This window comes from Notolabrus celidotus, chromosome 6, assembly GCF_009762535.1.
Source record: "Notolabrus celidotus isolate fNotCel1 chromosome 6, fNotCel1.pri, whole genome shotgun sequence".
In the NCBI taxonomy this organism is placed as follows: domain Eukaryota; kingdom Metazoa; phylum Chordata; class Actinopteri; order Labriformes; family Labridae; genus Notolabrus; species Notolabrus celidotus.
The window spans coordinates 38552179-38575867 of NC_048277.1; the positions used below are offsets into that span (position 1 = coordinate 38552179).

General features: G+C 44.8%; 1 protein-coding gene across 1 annotated transcript; it reads right to left on the reverse strand.

The window, feature by feature from the left end:
* Window positions 1-1812: 1812 nt before the first annotated feature.
* slc7a10b (solute carrier family 7 member 10b) lies at window positions 1813-22424 on the reverse strand. The gene is made up of 11 exons (XM_034686388.1): window positions 22218-22424; window positions 16030-16234; window positions 15143-15294; window positions 8990-9115; window positions 8752-8905; window positions 8393-8516; window positions 7883-7986; window positions 7702-7798; window positions 7454-7603; window positions 6443-6620; window positions 1813-3747 (listed from the first exon to the last, which is right to left on the reverse strand). The coding sequence occupies exons 1-11, from the start codon at window positions 22357-22359 to the stop codon at window positions 3617-3619; spliced, it is 1563 nt and encodes a 520-aa protein (XP_034542279.1). The 5' UTR covers window positions 22360-22424; the 3' UTR covers window positions 1813-3616.
* Between the last annotated feature and the right edge of the window lie 1265 nt (window positions 22425-23689).

Here is a 23689-nt window from a genome sequence, read left to right on the forward strand (position 1 = left end):
CAGTGCCATTTGAATCCTTTAGATAAGTGACCACGCAGGGTCAAAGCTTTGCCATCTTTAAAGGTGACATATTCTGCTCTTTGTCATCAACATATATTGGTCTAAGAGGTCCCCAAAACATGTCTTTAAAGTTTATGCTCATAAAAACTCTTTGAAATCAGATTCTGGTCTGCCTGTAAACCCCTCTTCTTCAGCCCTGCTCAGAACAGGCTGTTTTCTGTGTCTGTGCCTTTAAATGAGAATGAGCTCTCTGACCACGCCCCCTCGGGAAGTGGGCGTGGCCTCGGCTGTCCAGCACGTTGATCTAATGTTTACATGTTGGCTGAATATACACGGCTGCTCACAGACCCGCGTTACTTCAACCCTCTGAATCTGATCCAGAATCTGATCCTGACGGAGAGGCGCCTGCAGCAGGACCTTTCTGAACCATTGGTCACAGATTTAGTGTTTCTTGTTGTTTTATTTGTCAGCATGTCGACGTGTGTCTTGGTACACAGCTACCAACATGTAGCTATGTGGCTATGCTAACTAGCGCTAGCACTTTTCCATGAAAACTAAAAATCATCCACTAGATCTTCAAATCTGCAGACGTGGGGAGTCAAAGCGACCTTTGTGTTTATTAAGACAGCCTACAACTAGCATGCCTCCCTCCTAAGCTCCTTGTTAGCACACATGTGTGCAGGGAATGAAAAACGGAGGAGGGGTTGAGTTGTATTTTATACAGTCTATGGGCTGAACAAGCTCCGAGCTCTGACTTCCTGTTACAGACCGGATGGCGTTGTGACGTATGAAAAACACTGAAAACTGAAACGGCTGGTTTCAGCACACATTTACAGAAAGGTGGAGAAATCAGAACAGGGGCAGAATGGAGTCTTTGACTGTTCAGGGGGTTTGTAGACAGGGACACAGATTTCAGGGAGAGAACCATTAAAAGTTGATTTAGCATGATATGTCACCTTTAAAGAAGTGACCACGCATGGTCAAAGCTTCACCATCTTAAGCAAAGTGACATATTTCCTCCTGAGGAGAAGTGGAACGATGTTTGTGAAATATTCCCTCAGTCTCACGTTGCATTAGAATATCTTAGTGTGCATGTAAAGCTGCCATAGACGGACTTGATTCCTTCTTTTCTTCATCTGATTCTAATCACAGTTTACCAACGTGAGCAGGACGGACGTGAGAGCAGCGGCATGTACGGTAAACACATCTACTTTGTTAAAAACAGATTAATAAACTGTCAAACCGGCACCATCTGATGTACAGATATAACACCCTGTTTCCAAAGGAGGGAGGACGCTGTGGGACGTGTTGATGGAGACAGAATGTGAGGGTTTGCAAATGTTGTTGTTTTAGGAAAAATATCTGATCAGCTCTTCTTTTAACAACACTCTGTAAAGGTTGGTGAACCCAGGACACCAGGTTCTGGACTTTAAAGTGAAATGTCCCATTCTTTCTTTTAAAGTCAGGACTGCACACGGACCAGTTCAGCACCTGGACTCTTCTACTACAGAGCCATGCTGTTGTAACACGTGCAGAATGTGGTCTTGCTGAAATCTGTAAGGTCTTCCTGAAGACGTCATGGTCTGGATGGCAGCATGTGTTGCTCCTAAACCTGTAGATATAGTTCAGCATTAATGGAGCCTTCACAGATGTGGAAGCTACCCATGCCATGGACTCTGATGATCCCCATACCATCAGGGACGCTGGCTTTGACCTGTGAGCTGATAACAAGCCGGGTGGTCCCTCTCCTGTTTAGAGCGGAGGACACAGGGTCCAGGATTTCATCAGACCACAGGACAGTTTTCACTTCCCCTCAGTCCATCTAAAACGGGCTCAGGTCCAGAGAAGTCTCTGTGGTTCTGGATCAGGTTTATATATGGTTTCCTCTTTGCATAGTTCAGTTTTGATATGATGTTTGGATGCAGTGACTTCCACTACAGAGTCATGTCTGTGTTTAATGCGATGACTTCTACTACAGAGTCATGTCTGTTTTTAATGCAGTGACTTCCACTACAGAGTCATGTCTGTCTTTAATGCAGTGACTTCCACTACAGAGTCATGTCTGTTCTTAATGCAGTGACTTCCACTACAGAGTCATGTCTGTGTTTAATGCAGTGACTTCCACTACAGAGTCATGTCTGTCTTTAATGCAGTGACTTCCACTACAGAGTCATGTCTGTTCTTAATGCAGTGACTTCCACTACAGAGTCATGTCTGTGTTTAATGCGGTGACTTCCACTACAGAGTCATGTCTGTGTTTAATGCGGTGACTTCCACTACAGAGTCATGTCTGTTTTTAATGCAGTGACTTCCACTACAGAGTCATGTCTGTGTTTAATGCGGTGACTTCCACTACAGAGTCATGTCTGTGTTTAATGCGGTGACTTCCACTACAGAGTCATGTCTGTGTTTAATGCGGTGACTTCCACTACAGAGTCATGTCTGTGTTTAATGCAGTGACTTCCACTACAGAGTCATGTCTGTTTTTAATGCAGTGACTTCCACTACAGAGTCATGTCTGTGTTTAATGCAGTGACTTCCACTACAGAGTCATGTCTGTGTTTAATGCGGTGACTTCCACTACAGAGTCATGTCTGTGTTTAATGCAGTGACTTCCACTACAGAGTCATGTCTGTGTTTAATGCGGTGACATCCACTACAGAGTCATGTCTGTGTTTAATGCAGTGACTTCCACTACAGAGTCATGTCTGTGTTTAATGCAGTGACTTCCACTACAGAGTCATGTCTGTGTTTAATGCGGTGCTGCCTGAGAGTCTGGAGATCGGGTCGATCCAGTCTTGGTCTGTTGAACTCTTTGCTCACGCAGTCTCTCACAGGGTTGTGAACCTCTTCCCATCTTTCCCTCTGAGGGACTCAGCCTCTCTGGAGACTCCTCTTTAAACCCGGTCATGTGACTAACCTGACTGATTTCAGTTAGCTGATTTGCACACCATCACATTCGGTCTTTATCAACACTGTGAACAGCGTCCTGTGTGTTTTGGATCCGGGGTCTTGGACTGACAGAGTTCACACAGGTTGGCAGTGAAACAGACGGTGAATGGAAGACCAAAGTGCTTCTCAAACAATCAAATGCGATACACAAAGTGAAAGGCACTCTCAAAAATATATTAAAATCTAATAAAGTCAATCAGTTAATGAACAATATATGAATATACACTTTATCCAGTGAAGGCCGTTTCACACCAAGTCTGACATTTACATATAAATACCTTTTCTTTTAAAGACTAAACACTCAACCCTCCTCAGGTCTCAGGTCTGCGTGTTACTGGTTTAAGAATCCTGACTACGGTTAGTTTAAACTTGGTGTGAACGGCCTTAAGGCACGATAAAAGACCAACAACATTCAGAGGAAATAATCATCATGGTCTGAGAACACAGGGTCCAAAACGGGAACAGAAGTCTCTTTCACAGCGGGACACTGTTGGCATTAGCTTGTTGTGCTTAGTAGAAAAGAAAAAAGGTGTTTCCACTCGACTGAAGGGAAAGCAGAGTCTCAGAGGGTCAAAGGTCAGACAGGAGGCTCCTGTACCTGGGACAAGTGTCTGGACTTACAGTGACGGAGTAAAAACAAAGATCTTCATGTATTCAGAGAGTTTTAAGAATTGGCAGACAAACTGCCCCTGCCTGATGAACGGTCAGTCCACTCTGAAGGACTGGCGATCTCGATGGGGTCGAACTGAGGGAAGACCACGAAACACAACCTCTGACCCACGTACGTGGCCCTCTCTGCGGGGACACAGGTCAGGAGTTTGACACCGGCAACAACAAACAAACATTTAACAAGACTTTAAAAACATCGTCGATGTGACAACTCTCAAAAAGTGAAGCCAAAACATTTTAGCTCCCTTTGATGACTGTCTGCAGTATAGCTCATAAGCCCCGCCTCCTCCATGTTAACAGATGGGACATGGGTCAAACTCTAAACTCCAAACACAGGTCAAATAAATGTTGATCAAACATGTTTCTGTGGTTATAGTTCTTATCACGCTGATTTATGTCTCAGTGTTCATGTTTCTGTTTACTCTGAATTATTATTGATGATAGAAAAAGAGGAACAAAGCAGGAAAGAGGGGAGGGGCTAATGATATGTCTTTTTTTAGATCCAACTTTTCATCAGAATGTTTCCTTTTCTCTCAGAATTCGGAGATCAAAGACATTCTAGAATGTTGTCTTTGATCTTAAAGACAGAATTCTAGAATGTTGTCTTTGATCTTACAGACAGAATTCTAGAATGTTGTCTTTGATCTTAAAGACAGAATTCTAGAATGTTGTCTTTGATCTTAAAGAACAGAATTCTAGAATGTTGTCTTTGATCTTAAAGGACAGAATTCTAGAATGTTGTCTTTGATCTTAAAGGACAGAATTCTAGAATGTTGTCTTTGATCTTAAAGGACAGAATTCTAGAATGTTGTCTTTGATCTTAAAGGACAGAATTCTAGAATGTTGTCTTTGATCTTAAAGACAGAATTCTAGAATGTTGTCTTTGATCTTAAAGAACAGAATTCTAGAATGTTGTCTTTGATCTTAAAGGACAGAATTCTAGAATGTTGTCTTTGATCTTAAAGACAGAATTCTAGAATGTTGTCTTTGATCTTAAAGGACAGAATTCTAGAATGTTGTCTTTTATCTTAAAGGACAGAATTCTAGAATGTTGTCTTTGATCTTAAAGAACAGAATTCTAGAATGTTGTCTTTTATCTTAAAGGACAGAATTCTAGAATGTTGTCTTTGATCTTAAAGGACAGAATTCTAGAATGTTGTCTTTGATCTTAAAGACAGAATTCTAGAATGTTGTCTTTGATCTTAAAGGACAGAATTCTAGAATGTTGTCTTTGATCTTAAAGACAGAATTCTAGAATGTTGTCTTTGATCTTAAAGACAGAATTCTAGAATGTTGTCTTTGATCTTAAAGGACAGAATTCTAGAATGTTGTCTTTGATCTTAAAGACAGAATTCTAGAATGTTGTCTTTGATCTTAAAGGACAGAATTCTAGAATGTTGTCTTTGATCTTAAAGGACAGAATTCTAGAATGTTGTCTTTGATCTTAAAGGACAGAGTTCTAGAATGTTGTCTTTGATCTTAAAGGACAGAATTCTAGAATGTTGTCTTTGATCTTAAAGGCAGAATTCTAGAATGTTGTCTTTGATCTTAAAGGACAGAATTCTAGAATGTTGTCTTTGATCTTAAAGACAGAATTCTAGAATGTTGTCTTTGATCTCAAAGACAGAATTCTAGAATGTTGTCTTTGATCTTAAAGACAGAATTCTAGAATGTTGTCTTTGATCTCAAAGACAGAATTCTAGAATGTTGTCTTTGATCTTAAAGACAGAATTCTAGAATGTTGTCTTTGATCTTAAAGACAGAATTCTAGAATGTTGTCTTTGATCTTAAAGGACAGAATTCTAGAATGTTGTCTTTGATCTTAAAGACAGAATTCTAGAATGTTGTCTTTGATCTAAAAGGACAGAGTTCTAGAATGTTGTCTTTGATCTTAAAGGACAGAATTCTAGAATGTTGTCTTTGATCTTAAAGGACAGAGTTCTAGAATGTTGTCTTTGATCTTAAAGGACAGAATTCTAGAATGTTGTCTTTGATCTTAAAGGCAGAATTCTAGAATGTTGTCTTTGATCTTAAAGGACAGAATTCTAGAATGTTGTCTTTGATCTTAAAGACAGAATTCTAGAATGTTGTCTTTGATCTCAAAGACAGAATTCTAGAATGTTGTCTTTGATCTTAAAGACAGAATTCTAGAATGTTGTCTTTGATCTCAAAGACAGAATTCTAGAATGTTGTCTTTGATCTTAAAGACAGAGTTCTAGAATGTTGTCTTTGATCTTAAAGACAGAATTCTAGAAAGTTGTCTATGATCTTAAAGGACAGAATTCTAGAAAGTTGTCTTTGATCTTAAGGACAGAATTCTAGAATGTTGTCTTTGATCTTAAAAGGACAGAATTCTAGAATGTTGTCTTTGTTCTTAAAGGACAGAATTAAGAGAGAAAAGGGTGGGACTTAAAAATAAGTGGCCCAAACCCTCTCCAATATTAAGGCCATGATTGACAGCTGTGTGGACCAATGAGGATCCTGCAGCGCTGTGTGCTCTGGATTATAGAGTAGAGGAGGAATGGTGAGAGGAAACATAACAAACACTAACACAAGAGTCATTGAACGCACCATAACCTTGAGTGTCTGCTTCAAACCCACACAAGAATCTGTGACGCTGTAGACTGGACCCACCTGAGGACTGGACCCACCTGAGGACTGGACCCACCTGAGGACTGGACCCACCTGAGGACTGGACCCACCTGAGGGAGCTTTGACTCTTAATTGTTGAGTTGTGCAGTATGTCACCGCCTGCTGTCACGCTGTGTTTTGGCTTCACTTTTGTTCACCAGGAGGAGGTACAGACATTTTGTAAACTTACCGATGAAGTTGTAGATGCACTTTGGTTTTTCTTTCCAGTGGACGCCCAGGAAGTAGACGGGCACGCCGGTGAGCATGATGACCAAACCGACGCCACAAACCACCGGCTCTGAGTAAAGACTGAAACCCAGCAGCAGCGCCCAGAACATCAGGTAACAGACAGGTACCAGGAGGTTCACCTGAGGAGGAAACATGGGGTCAAAACTTCAGGGGGTTTGAACAAAGGGGGTCACCTTAGAGTTCCTTTACACAGATTATTTTACTCGAGTAAGTCGTTTCTATCCAGAGATTAAACCGGCTGTAACGGCTGCAATGTAACTTTGCACCCAATAAAGGCATGTCTACTATACGTGTGTGTTTTTGCAGCTGATAGACTTTATGCAAGCAACAGGTATAACCTCAGCCTGGAGAGGACTGTCAAGAAAAGTCAAGACCTTTGGAGAGCTTCAAGAGGACTGGACTGAGGCTGGTGTTTGTGCATCAAGAGCCGTCACGCACAGACGTCTTTGGGAAAGAGACTGCACCTGTCACATTCTTCATATCAAGACTCTTCTGAACCAGAGACCACGTCAGAAGAGTCTTACCTGGGCTAAAACACAACTAGACTGCTGCTAAAGTCTGAAGGAAGAGCGGAGAGGCACAGAGTCTGAAGTCCAGAGTGAAGTTTCTGCAGTCTGTGATGGTTTTGGGGGGCCATGTCATCTGCTGGTGTTGGTCTATCAAGTCCAAAGTTCGCACAGCGTCAACACTTCATGCTTCATCCACTCACAAGCTTTCCTTTTCCAGCTGCACCTGCCCACAACGCCAAAACGTCCACCACATGGTTTATCAAGAGGAAGAAACCCCTGACCCAGAACTACAGACCGGCTGAATGCTGTAACTGATCACCTTCATGCTACGCCACACTGACACAGTAATCCATGGTGGAGGAGCCCCAAACAGGAGCGTAAAGAGTATAAATGAAAAGTTCTGGGTTTTATCTGATCTCTGGTAAATGATAAAGAGTCGGTACCTTGATGGGTCGGTACAGGTTGGGTTTCTTCCAGCGGTAGTACAGCAGGCCGGCGATGGTGACGCCGTAGGACAGGTAGTTGATGAAGGACACGTAGTTGATCAGGTTGTGAGTCTCTCCGATGCAGAGGATAACGATGGTGGCAGCACACTGAAAACACAGCCGGGCGTCAAGGTTCTGATACGTTCTCAACAGAAACACTTCAACAGGACAGACAACAGGCCGCGTGGAAGAGAGGTCATACGTACGCAGACCAGCAGGGCCGGGATCGGTGTGCAGTTCTTGTAGTGGATCATGGCCAGCAGGCTGGGCAGGTGACCCTCTCTGGCTCCAGAGAAACACAACCTGCAGACACACACACATCAGAGTCAGCGGGCGTCTTACAGCAGAGTCTGAGAGCGAGGGAGTGGGGAGAGCAGCCGGTCTCACCTGGAGGAGGTGAACAGGTAGCCGTTGATCCCTCCGAATGTGGACAGGGCGACGGAGATCGGCATGATGACGGAGAACATCCCGAGCAGCTTCTCTCCAAACGTCTGAGAGCAGAGAGGAAGACTTACTCACTGAGGTCTACAGATCCATCAACATGTTTATATCTGTGGGTTCATCATCGGACACAGAGATCTCTGCAGCCTGTGTGGAGATGTTCTAATGCTGACACTCCGTTCTCCCCTCATGGGTGAGCCTTTCATCAGACACTGGGTTTAAGAAGTGGGAGGAGCCACCTTGATGTCACTTATTGGTTTCGACTGTAAGCTCCTCCTCCTTCTCGTCACGGTGGCTTCTCCCCCTTCTTAAACATCCTCACACTGATGGAGAACTTAAGTCTTAATTTAAAGTTTTACAACCAGAGGATGTCGCCCCCTGCTGGCCAACAGACACCTCTCCCATTAAAAGCCTCACTGGCTTCACTGGTGATCATCATGGAGCCACTTTACTCACTACAGCCACGGCATTGGATGACAGCAGCTCGTCGGGTGACATGGAGGAGAAGTAGGCGATGTTGGTGAGCGTGTACACAAAGGTCACCAATGGTATGGAGATGTAGATGGCACGAGGGAGATTCCTGACCACACACACACACACACACACATACACACAAACACACACACACCATGCACAGATGATAGTGGAAAGCACAAATCAATCAACATGCATGAAGGTTGGAAATAAAAAAGGTTGAAGTTTCAAACATTGATGAAAACGTTGAGCTCAAACGTCGCCAACAATCTGGGAAAGCAGAACTGAGGAATGAGGCTGAACACTTTGGATTTAAAGATGTAGGAAGCATAGATATTCACCGTCTGGGCTCCACCACCTCCTCTGTGACGTAGTTGAGGAAGTTCCAGCCGCTGAAGGCAAACGACGCCTGCAGGAAGGCCAGGGCGATCTGCCCGACCGACGGCGTCCTCTCCATGGAGAACGCCACCTGAGGGGTCAGAGCCTCGTAGTTCCCTGGAAGACAAAGACGACGTCTCATCATGTCCTTACTTCAGGGAGCAAAGCTTCACGCCAGATCGTGTAGAGGAGGTTACCTACCGTTGCAGATCTGGACCAGGCCCACCACGATAATGAGTCCCAGAGCCATCAGCTTCCCCACCGTGAAGACGTCCTGGATCCTGGTCGCCATACGAACGCTGGAGCAGTTCACCCACGTCAGCAGCACTGAGGAGGAAAACACAACCGGTCAGGGATACAGGCAAACCGGGATATCCTACACCGGGGTTAGAACGGGACTCTGAGAATAACAGAAAACAAGAATCAGGAAGAAGTGAGCTGGAGAGGAGAGGTGGGTTTAATCTCAGAGACTCTGGACAGGATGTCTGATTTATGTTCTCCTTCACTGAAAGAAAGCAACGTGTTAATCCTCATTTGTTCCAACGTCCTCCAAAATAAGGAAATATCTCCCCTTCATGAAAATAAGAAAGAAGGGGGAGGTAGAGCGTACAGTCTGACCTTACAGAGGAGGCTCCGACCCAACCAGGCATCTCACCCGAGCTCTACTGTCCCCGTCTTTCTTTGTCTCTGTTTTCTCCCTCCTCTCATAATTAGGAAAGAGGGGAAGGTAGAGTGTACAGCCATACAGGCAGGAGAGAGCTCCAGCCCAAAGAGTCTTCTCCCCTTGGGTCGGCCTTCCCTGTCCTCCTCCTAACATCTCTCTACAGACTCTTCTCCTAGGGTTCTCTCTCTTCTCTTACTTTCTTCTTGAAAATGGGGGAGTAGGAGGAGGTAGAGCGTACAGCCTAAAGGCTGGTTTATACTTCTGCGTCTCTCCTACACAGCAGGGGCTCTAGTTCTACCTTCCCTGTCTGCTTTATAACCTCTCTCTACAGACTCTCCTCTCTGTTCTCTCCTCTCCTCTTTTCCCTCACAAATATCAGGGAGTAAGGGGAGGTAGAGCGTACAGCCATCCAGGTAGGGATGTGCTGCTGCCCACATAGACTTCTTTCCCTGGCTCTGCCTTCCCTGTCCTCCTCTAGCCTCTCTCTGCAGACTCCCTTCTCTGTTTCCTTCATGAAAATGAAAATAGGGGAAAAGGGGAGGTAGAGCGTACAGCCATCCAGGTGGGGGTCTGCCTTCCTTGTCTTCCTTCTAACCTCTCTCTACAGACTCTTCTTCTTGAGTTCCCTCTCTTCTCTATTACCTCCTTCTTAAAAATCAGGGAGTAGGGGGAGGTAGAGCGTACAGCCTATGAGTACAGGCTTTTCCCTCTAGCTCTACCTTCCCAGTCTTCCTTATAACCTCTCTCTATAGACTCTCCTCTCTGTTCTCTCCTCTCCTCTTTTCCCTCACAAATATCAGGGAGTAAGGGGAGGTAGAGCGTACAGCCATCCAGGTAGGGATGTGCTGCAGCCCACATAGACTTCTTTCCCTGGCACGGCCTTCCCTGTCCTCCTCTAGCCTCTCTCTGCAGACTCCCTTCACTGTTTCCTTCATGAAAATGAAAATGGGGGAAAAGGGGAGGTAGAGTGTACAGCCATCCAGGTGGGGGTCTGCCTTCCTTGTCTTCCTTCTAACCTCTCTCTACAGACTCTTCTTCTTGAGTTCCCTCTCTTCTCTATTACCTCCTTCTTAAAAATCAGGGAGTAGGGGGAGGTAGAGCGTACAGCCTATGAGTACAGGATTTTCCCTCTAGCTCTACCTTCCCAGTCTTCCTTATAACCTCTCTCTACAGACTCTCCTCTCTGTTCTCTCCTCTTCTCTCTTCCCTCATGAGAATGAAGGATGAGAGGAAGGTAGAGCGTACAGCCTAACCCAGTAGAGGTGAACTCCACCCTGTCCTCCTAACCTCTCTCTGCAGACTCTTCTCCTTCAGTTCTCTCTCTTTCTCTCTTCCCTCCTTCATATATATCAGGGAACAGGGGGAGGTAGAGCGTACAGCCTGACATTTCTAACATCTCTCTTCTGGATCTTCCTTCTCTCATTTTTCTCTTTTGGTGTTTTCGTCTGATGCTCTGTGAGAGCTAGATTGGTGGGGGTTGGTGCTGAGCCTGTCTGAGGTCAAAACCTGGAGCTCACATAAACCAGGACCTGGGTCTGTTGAAGGTGGGACTGCTGCTGGTGTTGAGGGTCTCATTACTGGTTATGTGACTCGTCAGTGGGGCGAAAGCATCACTGAGCACTCATCCTTTTCATCGAAGCTTAAGTACTTTTGTGCATTCACATATTTCCCACAATGCATCTGTGTAGCATCATTTCAGTTTGCAGAGCAGAGTCTCTGTTATAATCTTTAGGCGTCACCGTACGACATCATCAAGGTCGATCAAGTCTCTGCAAAACCACAAAGACTTAATGAAACCTTTCCCACAGGATCTGTGTCGCTCTGTTTCAAAGGGAACTGACTTCATAATGTAGTCCTGGTATCAGTATAAAGTTCCTGCATCATGGAACCGGTGCCGGTGCTCCTGTGGATGGTGGGCGGCAGCAGCCCGTCACCATGGGAGGCAGGAATGTGGGAAAGAGGCGAGTGAGGGAGGGCATGATTGTTTCACCTCGTCCATCACTGTCACCGGCTCTCTCTCATGGTGGCCTCACTCTGCGGCACAAAGACGAGCTGTCAGCGCCACAAAACAAACCACTTCCGCTGCAAAGTGCAAACAAAACGTGGCGAGGAGCCCCTCTACACGCACACACACACACACACACACACACACACACACACACACACACACACACACACACACATGTCCCCGAGGAGGCGAGGCCGAGCTCACGTTTCAGCATCCATCCTCCTCCAGAAAAAACCAAGTGTGAATGATGGTGTCAGAGGCGAGGAATCACACGCTGGAGTCCCGCTGTTTCACCCCCACAGACGGGGTCCCAGGCCAGACCTTATTTACTCCACCATACCACAAAGAGGCGGCGTGGATTAATGGACCGTGGTGCAGGTACTTTGGGCAAAGCTCCAAGCAATTAGGCAGCATGACAGGTCCACACTGACTCATGTAATGTGGCTCAGGGCTGAAAAACACTGAGGTGCTGTCTGTCTGTCTGTCTGTCTGTCTGTCTGTCTGTCTGTCTGTCTGTCTGTCTGTCTGTCTGTCTGTCCATCATTTAATATTTGATGGGAGAGTTTAAATTTTGGAGGAGTGCAGAGGCTCGCTGCTGCTTCCCTAAAACCAAACACAATACTTTTAGAAACGTTTAGATTTCCTGACTTCCCTGAACGCAGCATCAGAAATGATGGATCCCACCTCCATTCAACAAACAAACATTGTAGACCTAGTTTTCTTCTCCTCTTGAGGACAGACCTGACAAAGCTTTTTACTTTCAGCTACAACTAACCTGGAATTACAGATTCTGATTCAGAGACATGTTGAATCTGGATCTCAGGGTCTGGGTTTTAGTCTGAGAAGGGTTCTGGTCTCTGTCTGTAGTCTGAGGAGTATCCACCAATCAGGTGTCAGCAGGAAAAACAGTCTGTATGGAGAGCAACAGCAGGTGTTCTAGAATTCTGACATCATCAAAGACAGAATTCTGTCTTTGATGATGTCAGAATTCTGTCTTTGATGATGTCAGAATTCTGTCTTTGATGATGTCAGAATTCTGTCTTTGATGATGTCAGAATTCTGTCTTTGATGATGTCAGAATTCTGTCTTTGATGATGTCAGAATTCTGTCTTTGATGATGTCAGAATTCTGTCTTTGATGATGTCAGAATTCTGTCTCTAATCCTCTTTCATAGACCTCCATTCAACAAACAAACATTGGAGACGTAGTTTTCTTCTCCTCTTGAGGACAGAAATATATAGGTAGGATAGGATACCGTACGATACCATACATTACGAAACGATTACGTTACGATACCTTAGTTAGGATATGCTAAGTTACGATACGATAAATTACGATACGATAAGTAACGATACAATAAATTACGATACGCTAAGTTAGGATATGCTAAATTACGATACGCTGAGTTACAATACGCTAAGTTACGATACGCTAAGTTATGATACGCTAAGTTATGATACGCTAAGTTATGATACGCTAAGTTATGATATGCTAAATTACGATACGCTAAGTTACAATACGCTAAGTTACGATACGCTAAGTTATGATACGCTAAGTTATGATACGCTAAGTTACGATACGATAAATTACGTAACGATACCTTACATTGCGATACGATTACGTTACGATACCTTATGACACGTTTCTTTACGATACGATACGTTACAATACATTACAATACGTTGCGATACGTTGCATTAAGATGCGATGCAATTTGTTAAGACACGATACAACATCATACACTAACATACGATACGATAAGTTACGTTACATAACGTTAGGATACAATGCGATACAAAGGATACAATAGGATACATTACGTTACCATACATTATGATACATTAAGTTACGATACAAATAAGACGATACTATACGTTACAATCAGTACGATTACGATGTTACGATACGTTAAGACACGTTAAGACACAATACAATACTAAACGCTAAAGTAAGATACAATACACTTACTATACTTGGGATAACGTTTGTTGTGCTTTGGCGCTATACAAATAAAGATTGATTGATTGATCAGATGTTTACGTTATGATGCATTACATTACGATACATTACGAATCATTGCTTTACATTACGTTACACTACAATATGTTACAGTAAGATGCTATATGTTACAATATGTTAAGACACGATACATTATACACTAACATACAATAGGATACGACAGGATAAAATACGTTAAGTTACGATACGCTAAGTTACGATGCGCTAAGTTACAATACACTAAGTTACGATACGATAAGTAACGATATCATAATTTACGATACGCTAAGTTACGATATGCTAAGTTACTATACGCTAAGTTACGATACACTAAGTTACGATACGCTAAGTTACAATACACTAAGTTACGATACGATAAGTAACGATATCATAATTTACGATACGCTAAGTTACGATACGATAAGTTACGATACGCTAAGTTACGATACGATTAGTAACGATATGATCATTTACGATGCACTAAGTAACGATACGCTAAGTTACGATATGATTAGTAACGATATGATCATTTACGATGCACTAAGTAACGATACGCTAAGTTACGATACGCTAAGTTACGATACGCTAAGTTACGATACGCTAAGTTACAATACGCTTAGTTACGATACAATAAGTTACAATACGCTAAGTTACGATATGATAAATTACGTAACGATACCTTACATTGCGATACGTTACATTTTGTTACGTTACAATGCGATACAAAGGATACGTTATGATACATTAAGTTACGATACAAATAAGACGATACTATACGTTACAATCAGTACGATTACGATGTTACAATACGTTAAGATACGTTAAGACACAATACAATACTAAACGCTAAAGTAAGATACAATACGATGTTTACGTTATGATGTGTTACATCACGATATGATACATTATGATACGTTACGTTACGATATGTTACGATACAAAACTATACGATACATCATGAGACACTGCGATGTGATACCACACAACACACAACACGATACAGTTTGCTTAGCTTTGTCATGATACGACACGCTAACATGCTGCAATAGGATAATATAAGATACAATATTAAAAAGTGCAGTACGATAAGATACGATAAAGTGTCTGCGATGACAATAATAAACATGAAACAGTGATTTGAGGATAAATTTAAAATGACAGGACACTCATATAATGACACCTGTAAATATCTTATAACTGAATTACCCTAATCTGGACTTTGAGTTATATCTACATGAACTTTGTCCTACAGCTCTGATGTTTGCAGCATGTTTTTTTATTTATTGTTTGTTATATTTTGTGTATTTTTGTTCAGTTTTCATCACAAGCCTTCAGACTCCAGACCTCCTCTCCCTCCCCGTGTCTCCAGCTCTCCTCTCTGCATTATTTACCACAGCTATAAAAGAGGTTTTTAAAAGCCTTCAGCCCGGAGTTACATAACGGAGAAGCTGCATGTGACCACTTCCCCTCTGGTGCTCGAGCAGAAGGAACAGAACTGTAGTTTATTGATGAGCTGGATTACAATCTGCATTAAAGGAGATAAATTAATCATTCCAGGAAACGAGCAGAACAGAGGAAGAACCAGCAGACAGCATGTCATCCTTCTGCAAGAAGACACGGTAACTTGTGCTCCATCTGTGAGAAACATCATCCAGCAGAGCGGGGGGGCGTGAAGGTGACTTACAGAGACAGGTGGCAGACAGCATCCGCGTGGCCATGTAGGGAGGGACACAGTTTGGGAAGACGGGCTGCAGGACGTAGCTGGAGAAGGTGAGGGCGATGACGGCCAGCGTGGTCGGGTACATGATGAGGACGGCGCTCCATAACAGGAGGAACCTGGAGGAGAGGAGGAGGTTTAACGGGATGATTTAAAACAGTAAAGCTCTCTCTCTCTGCAGGAATCCTTTCATCAGACCCTTAGAAGAACATCCTGTCCCATTAAAGTTACTAACCATAGACCTTTCTGGAGTCCCTGAGCTCCCTTGTCTCGTAGGTTCCTCTGGATCTCTGCTGCTGTGGACGTGGTCCAGACTCCAGCTGCTACATCTACTACTATCCGTCTCCCCACTATCATCTCTCTCTCTCTTCATCTCCCTCTATCCCTCTCTCCAACACGGTCTCAGCAGATGTGTGTCTAACATGAGTCTGGTCCTGCTGGAGGTTTCTGCCTGTTAAAGGAAGTTTGTCCTTGCCACTGTAACTTGCTAAATGCTGCAAAGTGCTCTGCTCATGGTGGATTAAGATGAGATCAGACTGAGTCCTGTCTGTGAGATGGGACTGGATCTGATCCGGTCTTGATGTTGGGTCTTTGTTAATAATAGAACACAGAGGACGATCTAGACCTGCTCTGTTCTCATGGTCGGAGGTTGCTCATTGGTTAGAACGCAGCTCAAATGGTTGATGTAAACACAAGCCACGCCCCTGATAAGGCAGATAGCCAATAGAAGTGAAGTATTTTAGGGCTCATTCCACTCCCGCCATGTCTCTGGACACGCCCCCTGAAGAGCTGCATGGGCAAAGCCCCCACACTGCCCTCTACAGGTATTTAAAACAAGCCGTTTCTCTACTCACCCCATCAGACCCCCGAATATCTCCGTGACGTACGAGTAATCTCCTCCAGATTTGGGGATGGTGACGCCCAGCTCAGCGTAGCAGAGCGAGCCCAACGCAGCGATGCAGCCTCCCAGAACCCAGACCACCAACGCCAGACCCACCGAGCCCGAGTGCTCCAGGACCCCCTTTGGAGAGATGAAGATCCCCGAGCCGATGATGTTCCCTGAGGAGAGGAGGAGGAGGAGGCTGTGTTAGGTTCAGACAGGTGCTTTGCCCTCTGCTGGACAGACTGTGTGAGGACACCTTTAGGTAACCAACACAAAGTGGAAAGAAAGTTGCAAGTTCACTTCCTGGGCACTGCGGAGTTGCTCTGGACCCCCTGAACTCCTCAGTGTGACACATCAGTGCAGGGTCTACAGGATCCTGTTCATGCATGTTCCTGTTTGTGCTGCAGTTCAATAACAGAGTGAATTTCCCTCAGGTGGTTAAAATGTCCAATAATAGTACGTTTTATTTAAAAGTTGAGTTGAGCGGGAAAAAAGTGATACTTATATTTAGAATATGAACGTCTCAAATCAAGAGGAATGAGTCTTAAATTAAAAAAAAACAAAGTCAGAAATGTCCAAAAATAAAATCATAAATTTACAAGACTTATGTTGTAAACGTTTGAAAATAAAGTCATCCATTCCTGAGAAATGAAATGGTAAATGGACTAATATAGTGCTTTTACATTACTCGTCACATTCACCCATTCATGCCCATTCACTCACTGATGGAAGAGGCTGCTATAGTGAGGGACCATCAGTGTCATTCATTCACATTCACACACCTCTGAACAACAGAGGGAGCAATTTGGGGTTCAGTGTCTTGCTCAAGGACACTTCGGCATGGGACTGCCGGAGCTGGGATCGAACCGCCAACCTTCAGATTGATAGACAACCGATTCCACCCACTGAGCCACAGCCGCCCCAAATTAAAGTCATAAAGTCATGAGAATTTGAATGTGTGAAATTGAGAGGAATAAGTCTCTAATTTACAAAAATAAAGTCGTAATTTATCTTTTAAAAAGTCGGACATTTGAGGCGCTGGTGGCCTAGCGGTCTAAGCGCCGCACGTAGAGGCTACAGTCCTCATCGCAGAGGTCGCAGGTTTGACTCCTGGCCGGTCGACCATTTCCTGCATGTCTTCCCCCGCTCTCTACTCCCCATATTTCCTGTCTCTCTTCAGCTGTCCTATCAAATAAAAAGGCAAAAAGGCCAAAAAACATAACTGAAATTGTACGAAAGAAGACGTACATTTCCAGGATTAAAACCTTGAAGTGTTTGACTCCACATCAGGACGTTCTCATAAATTTGATCCTAATTCTCAGATTATATTTTGTGTGTTCTCTAATCCTCGTCTTTCATGATAAATATAAGGACAGATAAAAACTGTAAATGAAGAACTTGTTGCAGAGAGAAGGAACGAGCGCTCGCAGGTCGATCGCTCCTGCTGGACCCTGAAGGCCTCTGCAGAGTAAAACCTCCAGAGACCGCCTGAGATACTTGAACATCCATACTGTCCCCCTCCGTGAGCCTGAACAGAGGACATTAAAAGACAAAGAGGTCTCTAACAGAGTGAGTTAGAGACCATCAGTCAGGCCGGGACAGTCCCTCCGGCCCACAGCCTCAGTATGCAGTGAAGAGTACCAGCAGATCGCACACATTCAGACTCCAGCTCTGTCAGTAGCACAGCAGAAAGCAGCCAAGTGGCACAGACAGCCATTACATAACCCGACATAAATTACCCACTCCGACTGCAGAGGTGGGAAGTGACCGACTCACCTTCTGCTTCTCCCTGAAAGTGACACGCAGGAGGAAACACAGAGTGTTGTTGTGCTGCTGCAGAGCGCCGAGCAGCCAGCTCGCTCTCTCTCTGTGCTCCCTCTGAATGCAAAGGTGCTTCAGCATTCTGCACACAGGACCTTTCTCTTGTTCCACACAAGGATTTTTACAAACATGTCCGCTTTGAGCCGCTCGGCCGAGGCTCAGGACGCCAAAGCATGCACCAAAAACCAAAGTCAGTCCTCCTGCTGAAACCATCAGCTGGATCACCAAAGTCAGTCCTCCTGCTGAAACCATCAGCTGGATCACCAAAGTCAGTCCTCCTGCTGAAACCATCAGCTGGATCACCAAAGTCAGTCCTCCTGCTGAAACCATCAGCTGGATCACCAAAGTCAGTCCTCCTGCTGAAACCATCAGCTGGATCACCAAAGTCAGTCCTCCTGCTGAAACCATCAGCTAGATCACTAAAGTCAGTCCTCCTGCTGAAACCATCAGCTAGATCACTAAAGTCAGTCCTCCTGCTGAAACCATCAGCTGGATCACCAAAGTCAGTCCTCCTGCTGAAACCATCAGCTAGATCACTAAAGTCAGTCCTCCTGCTGAAACCATCAGCTAGATCACTAAAGTCAGTCCTGCTGAAACCATCAGCTGGATCACCAAAGTCAGTCCTCCTGCTGAAACCATCAGCTGGATCACCAAAGTCAGTCCTCCTGCTGAAACCATCAGCTGGATCACCAAAGTCAGTCCTCCTGCTGAAACCATCATCCTGAACGTCTCCTGTGCTGATGCTTTCACTCCTCAGAGCAGAGACAGAGAACAAACCTGGAACAGAGACTGGACTGTGTTTCTGCAGATTTTACTCCAAAAGATTTACATTCTACTGTCAGTGCAGAGCTGGACTCTGGATTTGAAAGTGTTCTGGTTTTCGTATTGTTCGGTTTCTGACTCTGATCTCTACCGTACTTCAGCAGCTTCACATGTCCAAAGGTGGCCTAAAGTGTAACACTTCCTGTAACCTGAATACTCCTGAGTAAACTCCACTTCAGAGATTTCTAACATGCATCATTTTTCTCTCGGTCTCTGCAAATCTGTCTTGAAAAGTAAGAAGTCGTGCTTCTCATTCAGCCGGACGAGAGAGCACAGAGCTGGACCGGACGTGGATCGAGGACTGAGCGTGTTACGTTACATTAGAGCTCATACATGTTGCTGTTGATCGTACAGCAGAGATTACAAAGAGGAACACAGAGGAGACGTTGATGTTCGGCGACAGCAGAAATGTTTCAGCAAATCGGACCAATCACAGGGCTTGTGGTCCGCGTTGTTTCAACGTGTGGTTACAGACTTCACGCGTAGGCTTCAGCGTTGAAACCAAGCGGCAACCTCCAGTCTCAAACGATGAAGCCCATGTGGAAGTGTTATAAACTGCAGTTCATGGAGAATCCACTAGAGGCTGGCTGCAGAAACACAGGAAACCACAATTGATCTTTGCAGCATTAATAAACATGTTTACAGCCTGGTTCAAAAAACGTCTTGGCTCTACGAAGCTAATCTCTCTATCGGCACACACTGTACGGGGGGGGGGGGGGGGGGGGGGTTATTTCTAACGTGACGGTTCAGAAGATATTAAGATTACAAGTTTTTGCCCAAATAAGGACATGACTGACTTGACTCCCGGACGGGAACACATAGCTGTTGGCTAGGAGACTCAAACTCCGCCCCTTTACGTCACACTCTGCCTGGTTGAGTTCTGCCTTTCCAATATGGCTGCCGCCGTCGATTGGCTTCAAAACAGCTCTCAGGAACAGACGGGTGACATCACGGAGACTACGTCCATATTTATACAGTCTGTGATTGAAACAGGGCAGCATTCATTCAACACAGAGACAGATTTTGTCCTGGTATTAGATTCACAGAAGCCTGATGCATCGATACGCGTCCCAAATGTTACCTCTCTCATGAGGCAGCAGAACTCTGTTAGTTCATCTGTGTGAGATCGAGAGACACTGAAAAAAGAACATCAGTGCACAGACACAGAGAGGGAAGTGAGTGTTTTATTCTGAAGCTCTCCCCCACTCAGGCTTTGCCATTCCACGTAGGCCGATGGAAGGGCAGGGAGCTCCTTAACTGTCACTTAATGCGTGCAGGTAATTCATTATTCTGATGACAGTGGTCCTGACAGACGTGTACGCAAAAACATCCGTCGTCAGTTTCCTGCTTCTCTTTTATTCCGGGGATGAAGAGATCGGGAAGAAGAACTACGCTGATGATGTGACTGAAAACTCCACGACGGGTTTATTTACATCGTACTGTTGTATTTATTAAATATTAAATATTATACTAGAGAGGTGCAGAATTGTGATGCCGACACCAAACCAAGGCGTCAGGGGCTAAACCTGCTGAAAGGGGGAGGAGCTTAGTAAAAACAGCTTCTCCCACACTTTTGTCATGCTGCTATAGGCCTAGACTGCCGGGGGAACTGGCACACTGACACACTGGGATCCTAGCTCACCTTCTTCCCCCCAACCCCTTCATCACTTACTTTAACTCTGCCTGTCCCATTAAAGTTACTAACCATAGACCTTTCTGGAGTCCCTGAGCTCCATTGTCTCGTAGATTCCTCTGAGCTGCCGTAGACCTCCTCCTGCTGCGGACGATCTGGACTCCAGCTGATACGGACGTGCTGGACTCCAGCGGCAACAGCTTCTACGACTCGTCTCATCACTATCACCTCTCTCTCTTACTCCCCTCTATCTGTCTTTCCAGACCCAACTCAGTCGAGGCATGATGGCTGTCTAACATGAGTCTGGTCCTGCTGGAGGTTTCTGCCTGTTAAAAGGAAGTTTGTCCTCACCACTGTAACTTGCTAAATACTGCGATGTGCAATGCTCATGATGGATTAAGGTGGGGTCAGACTGAGTCTTACCCTGTCTTGGTGTTGGGTCTCTGTTCATAATTTGACATAGAGTGGTCTAGACCTGCTCTGTTTGTAAAAGCGTCTTGAGATAACGTTTGTTGTGATTTGGCGCTATAAAAATAAAGATTGATTGATTGATTGACTTTAAAGAGGAAGTGTTCTGCTCATGCTCAGTCTTTATATCGTCCCTCTGAAGCTCTGAAGCAGCTTTACACGACTCACAGCTCCAACATGAAGCATTCATGAAGCCTCCTCCACTGCTGCGGCGGTATAAAGTCGTGTTTCTCTTCTTTAAAATGACAAATTGTGAAATTTGGTCCCTGGAAGTTCAGAAAGGGACGAACAAAGAACAGAGCAGGATGTGCCTGTTTAATACGCCCTTATAAGGAGATTCACCAATCTGTGATGTCACAAATTGAGCAAATTCAGCCTAGGGTTTCTCCGGCACATGTTTAGTTTTGAAATTGAACACTTTAACTTAATATTTGTTGTTAAAAATGATGAAAAAGAGACATCACGTCTCTCAGCTTTGATTTGAGGAGAACTTTTGATGGTTGATCGGCTGCTTGGATTCCAAACATGATGAAATGAAACCATGGGAGGAGTTAGAGGGGAAATGTCTCTCTGATGGAACTTCTGAGAAACGCTTCAAGAGATCAGAAATAAACTTGGATTTCTGCAAAAAAGACACAATGGAGCGATGGAGAATCACTGGATTAATGTTTGAAATGCATTTATGAGCGTCGTATGAATCAAACATTAATCTGAAGGTGACTCCACCTGTCCGAGCAGAAGAGCAGAAGTGTCTGGAGTCATAAAATACATCATTCAGATAAAACATGAGGAGTTAGAGCGCAGAGTCGCTTCCCCTGAGGGTCCCCTGGGGTCCCCTGGGGGTCCACATAACTTCAGAACTTTACATTTCTAGGATCTTTCTCTGATCCTCTGTCCCCCCCTGTGCACCAAAAACTGAACACTGCTCCTAAGGGACTCAGTAGGAGCAGAGAGGTGCTCTGGGCCATCTGCATGCAGCCTGACTCCCCTGCAGGCCCCCCCCCTCCACCTCCATCCATCCCTCCATCCCTCCTGCAGGGACCAGCTCCTATTTACCGTGCTGAGGTGTGTGTAAAGGTCCCTGCTGGTCCCCATTCTGCTCCAGCAGACAATGTTCTTCTGCCTGAGCACCAGCCTGCTCCTAGACTTCACTTCTTTGAGCCACGTAGGCAAAACAAGTGAGTCTGAAGAGAACCAGCATGCAAACAAACATGGAGTCCTTCCTTTCCTCAATCCTCTAAACTCTCATCCTCCTCCTCCTGAGAGCCTTCATTAGCATTCTCCAGAGAGTCCAGATCCTTTCTGACACTCTGAGCTGCTCCCTGATCACCGTGCAGGACTCTTTCAGGACCCCTAACCTACCCCTCAGAGTCCTGCAGTACTAAGTCCCCCATGCATCAGGTCTGGAGCCTCACCTATGATGATGGTGCACGCGCTCAGCAGTCCGATCTCCTTCTTCAGAGTCACCCGGTCCGGGATCTTCTTGGTCTTCTTGCCCTCCGTCAGGCTGCCCTGCGTCCGGGATCGGGTCTTGCTGCTGCCGTCCTGTCCCTCCATGTCCTCCTGGTCCCGGGTCCGGTCCGTCCAGTCCTCTGAGTCCTCCCAGTCCCAGTCCTCCCAGAGTCCTCCTGTCCTCTCCTCGCTCCGTATTCATGCAGACTGAATGGGCTGCGCTTGCGCAACAAGCTGCCGCTGTCCAGGGTAGAATGTTAAATACTTGGACCCCCGCGGTGCGTTCAGGGACTCCCCGCGGTGCGTTCAGGGACCAGGGGAAGAACAGACTTCTTCACTTCCTGATATCAAGTTTAGTTTTTTTAAACTTAGTTTTTATTTTGGATAACTTTAACACTCATTTATGAATCTCCACTGTTTCTGTTGCAGTGTGGTTTCAAAAAATATAATCTAACAATAAAAAACACAGAAAACAATTCAATAAATGAATTAACAAATAAGAGGAAATAATACATAGATATAGAGGAAGAGGAAATACAAATACAAATAAAAGAAGTGAATAAATCAATGAAACTCTAAGGGCACTTTACTCCACCCACACAATCAAGGCAGGGCTCCACCTTCCAACACACACATCACACCCCTCTGCAGTCTCAGAGAGTCTGTTATCTGTTCCATCAGATGTATTTCAGAAACCTTCTCAATCCAAAAACTGAGTGACGGGGGGCTCAGGTTTCAGGTTTCAGGTTTCAACCACTTCATCGTGACACATTTGACCGCTGATGTCAGCAGTGTTTGTAGAAGGTACTTTTTGCCGCTTCCATCAATTCCCTTAGTTTTCCACCTAGTAATGCCACCTTTGGATCCTTTGGGAAATCCTGGGTGAGAACTTCTTCAAGCTTCTTGAAAACACCATCCCATAATGTAAGTCCAGAATATGTGTGTATGGTCCCCACATTGTGCACCACAATTTCTCCAGCACTGGTTTGAGTGAGATGGCCCATCATGGCAACTATTTCTGGTGTCCTGAAGAATCTTGTCATAATCTTCCACTTAAATTCTCTCCATACATTTGAGTTAGTGACTAGATCAATCAATCAATCAACCAATCAACCAATCAATCAATCAATCAATCAATCAATCAATCCATCAATCTTTATTTGTATCGCGCCAAATCACAACAAACAGAGCAGGTCTAGACCGCTCTATGTCAAATTATGAACAGAGACCCAACACCAAGACAGGGTAAGACTCAGTCTGACCCCACCTTAATCCACCATGAGCATTACACCTCACAGTATTTAGCAAGTTACAGTGGAGAGGACAAACTTCCTTTAACAGGCAGAAACCTCCAGCAGGACCAGACTCATGTTAGACACACATCTGCTGAGACTGTGTTGGGTCTGGAAAGACAGATAGAGGGGAGTAAGAGAGA

Bases quoted from the DNA above. Each gene is read 5' to 3' on its own strand.
- slc7a10b (XM_034686388.1), bottom strand. From the start codon at position 22,359: ATGGAGGGACAGGACGGCAGCAGCAAGACCCGATCCCGGACGCAGGGC. The intron at 7,799-7,882 runs GTGAGACCGGCT...GTGTGTCTGCAG, and splicing joins TACCTGTTCACCTCCTCCAG to GTTGTGTTTCTCTGGAGCCA. The intron at 3,748-6,442 runs GTAAGTTTACAA...GTGTCCCCGCAG, and splicing joins GTGCATCTACAACTTCATCG to AGAGGGCCACGTACGTGGGT.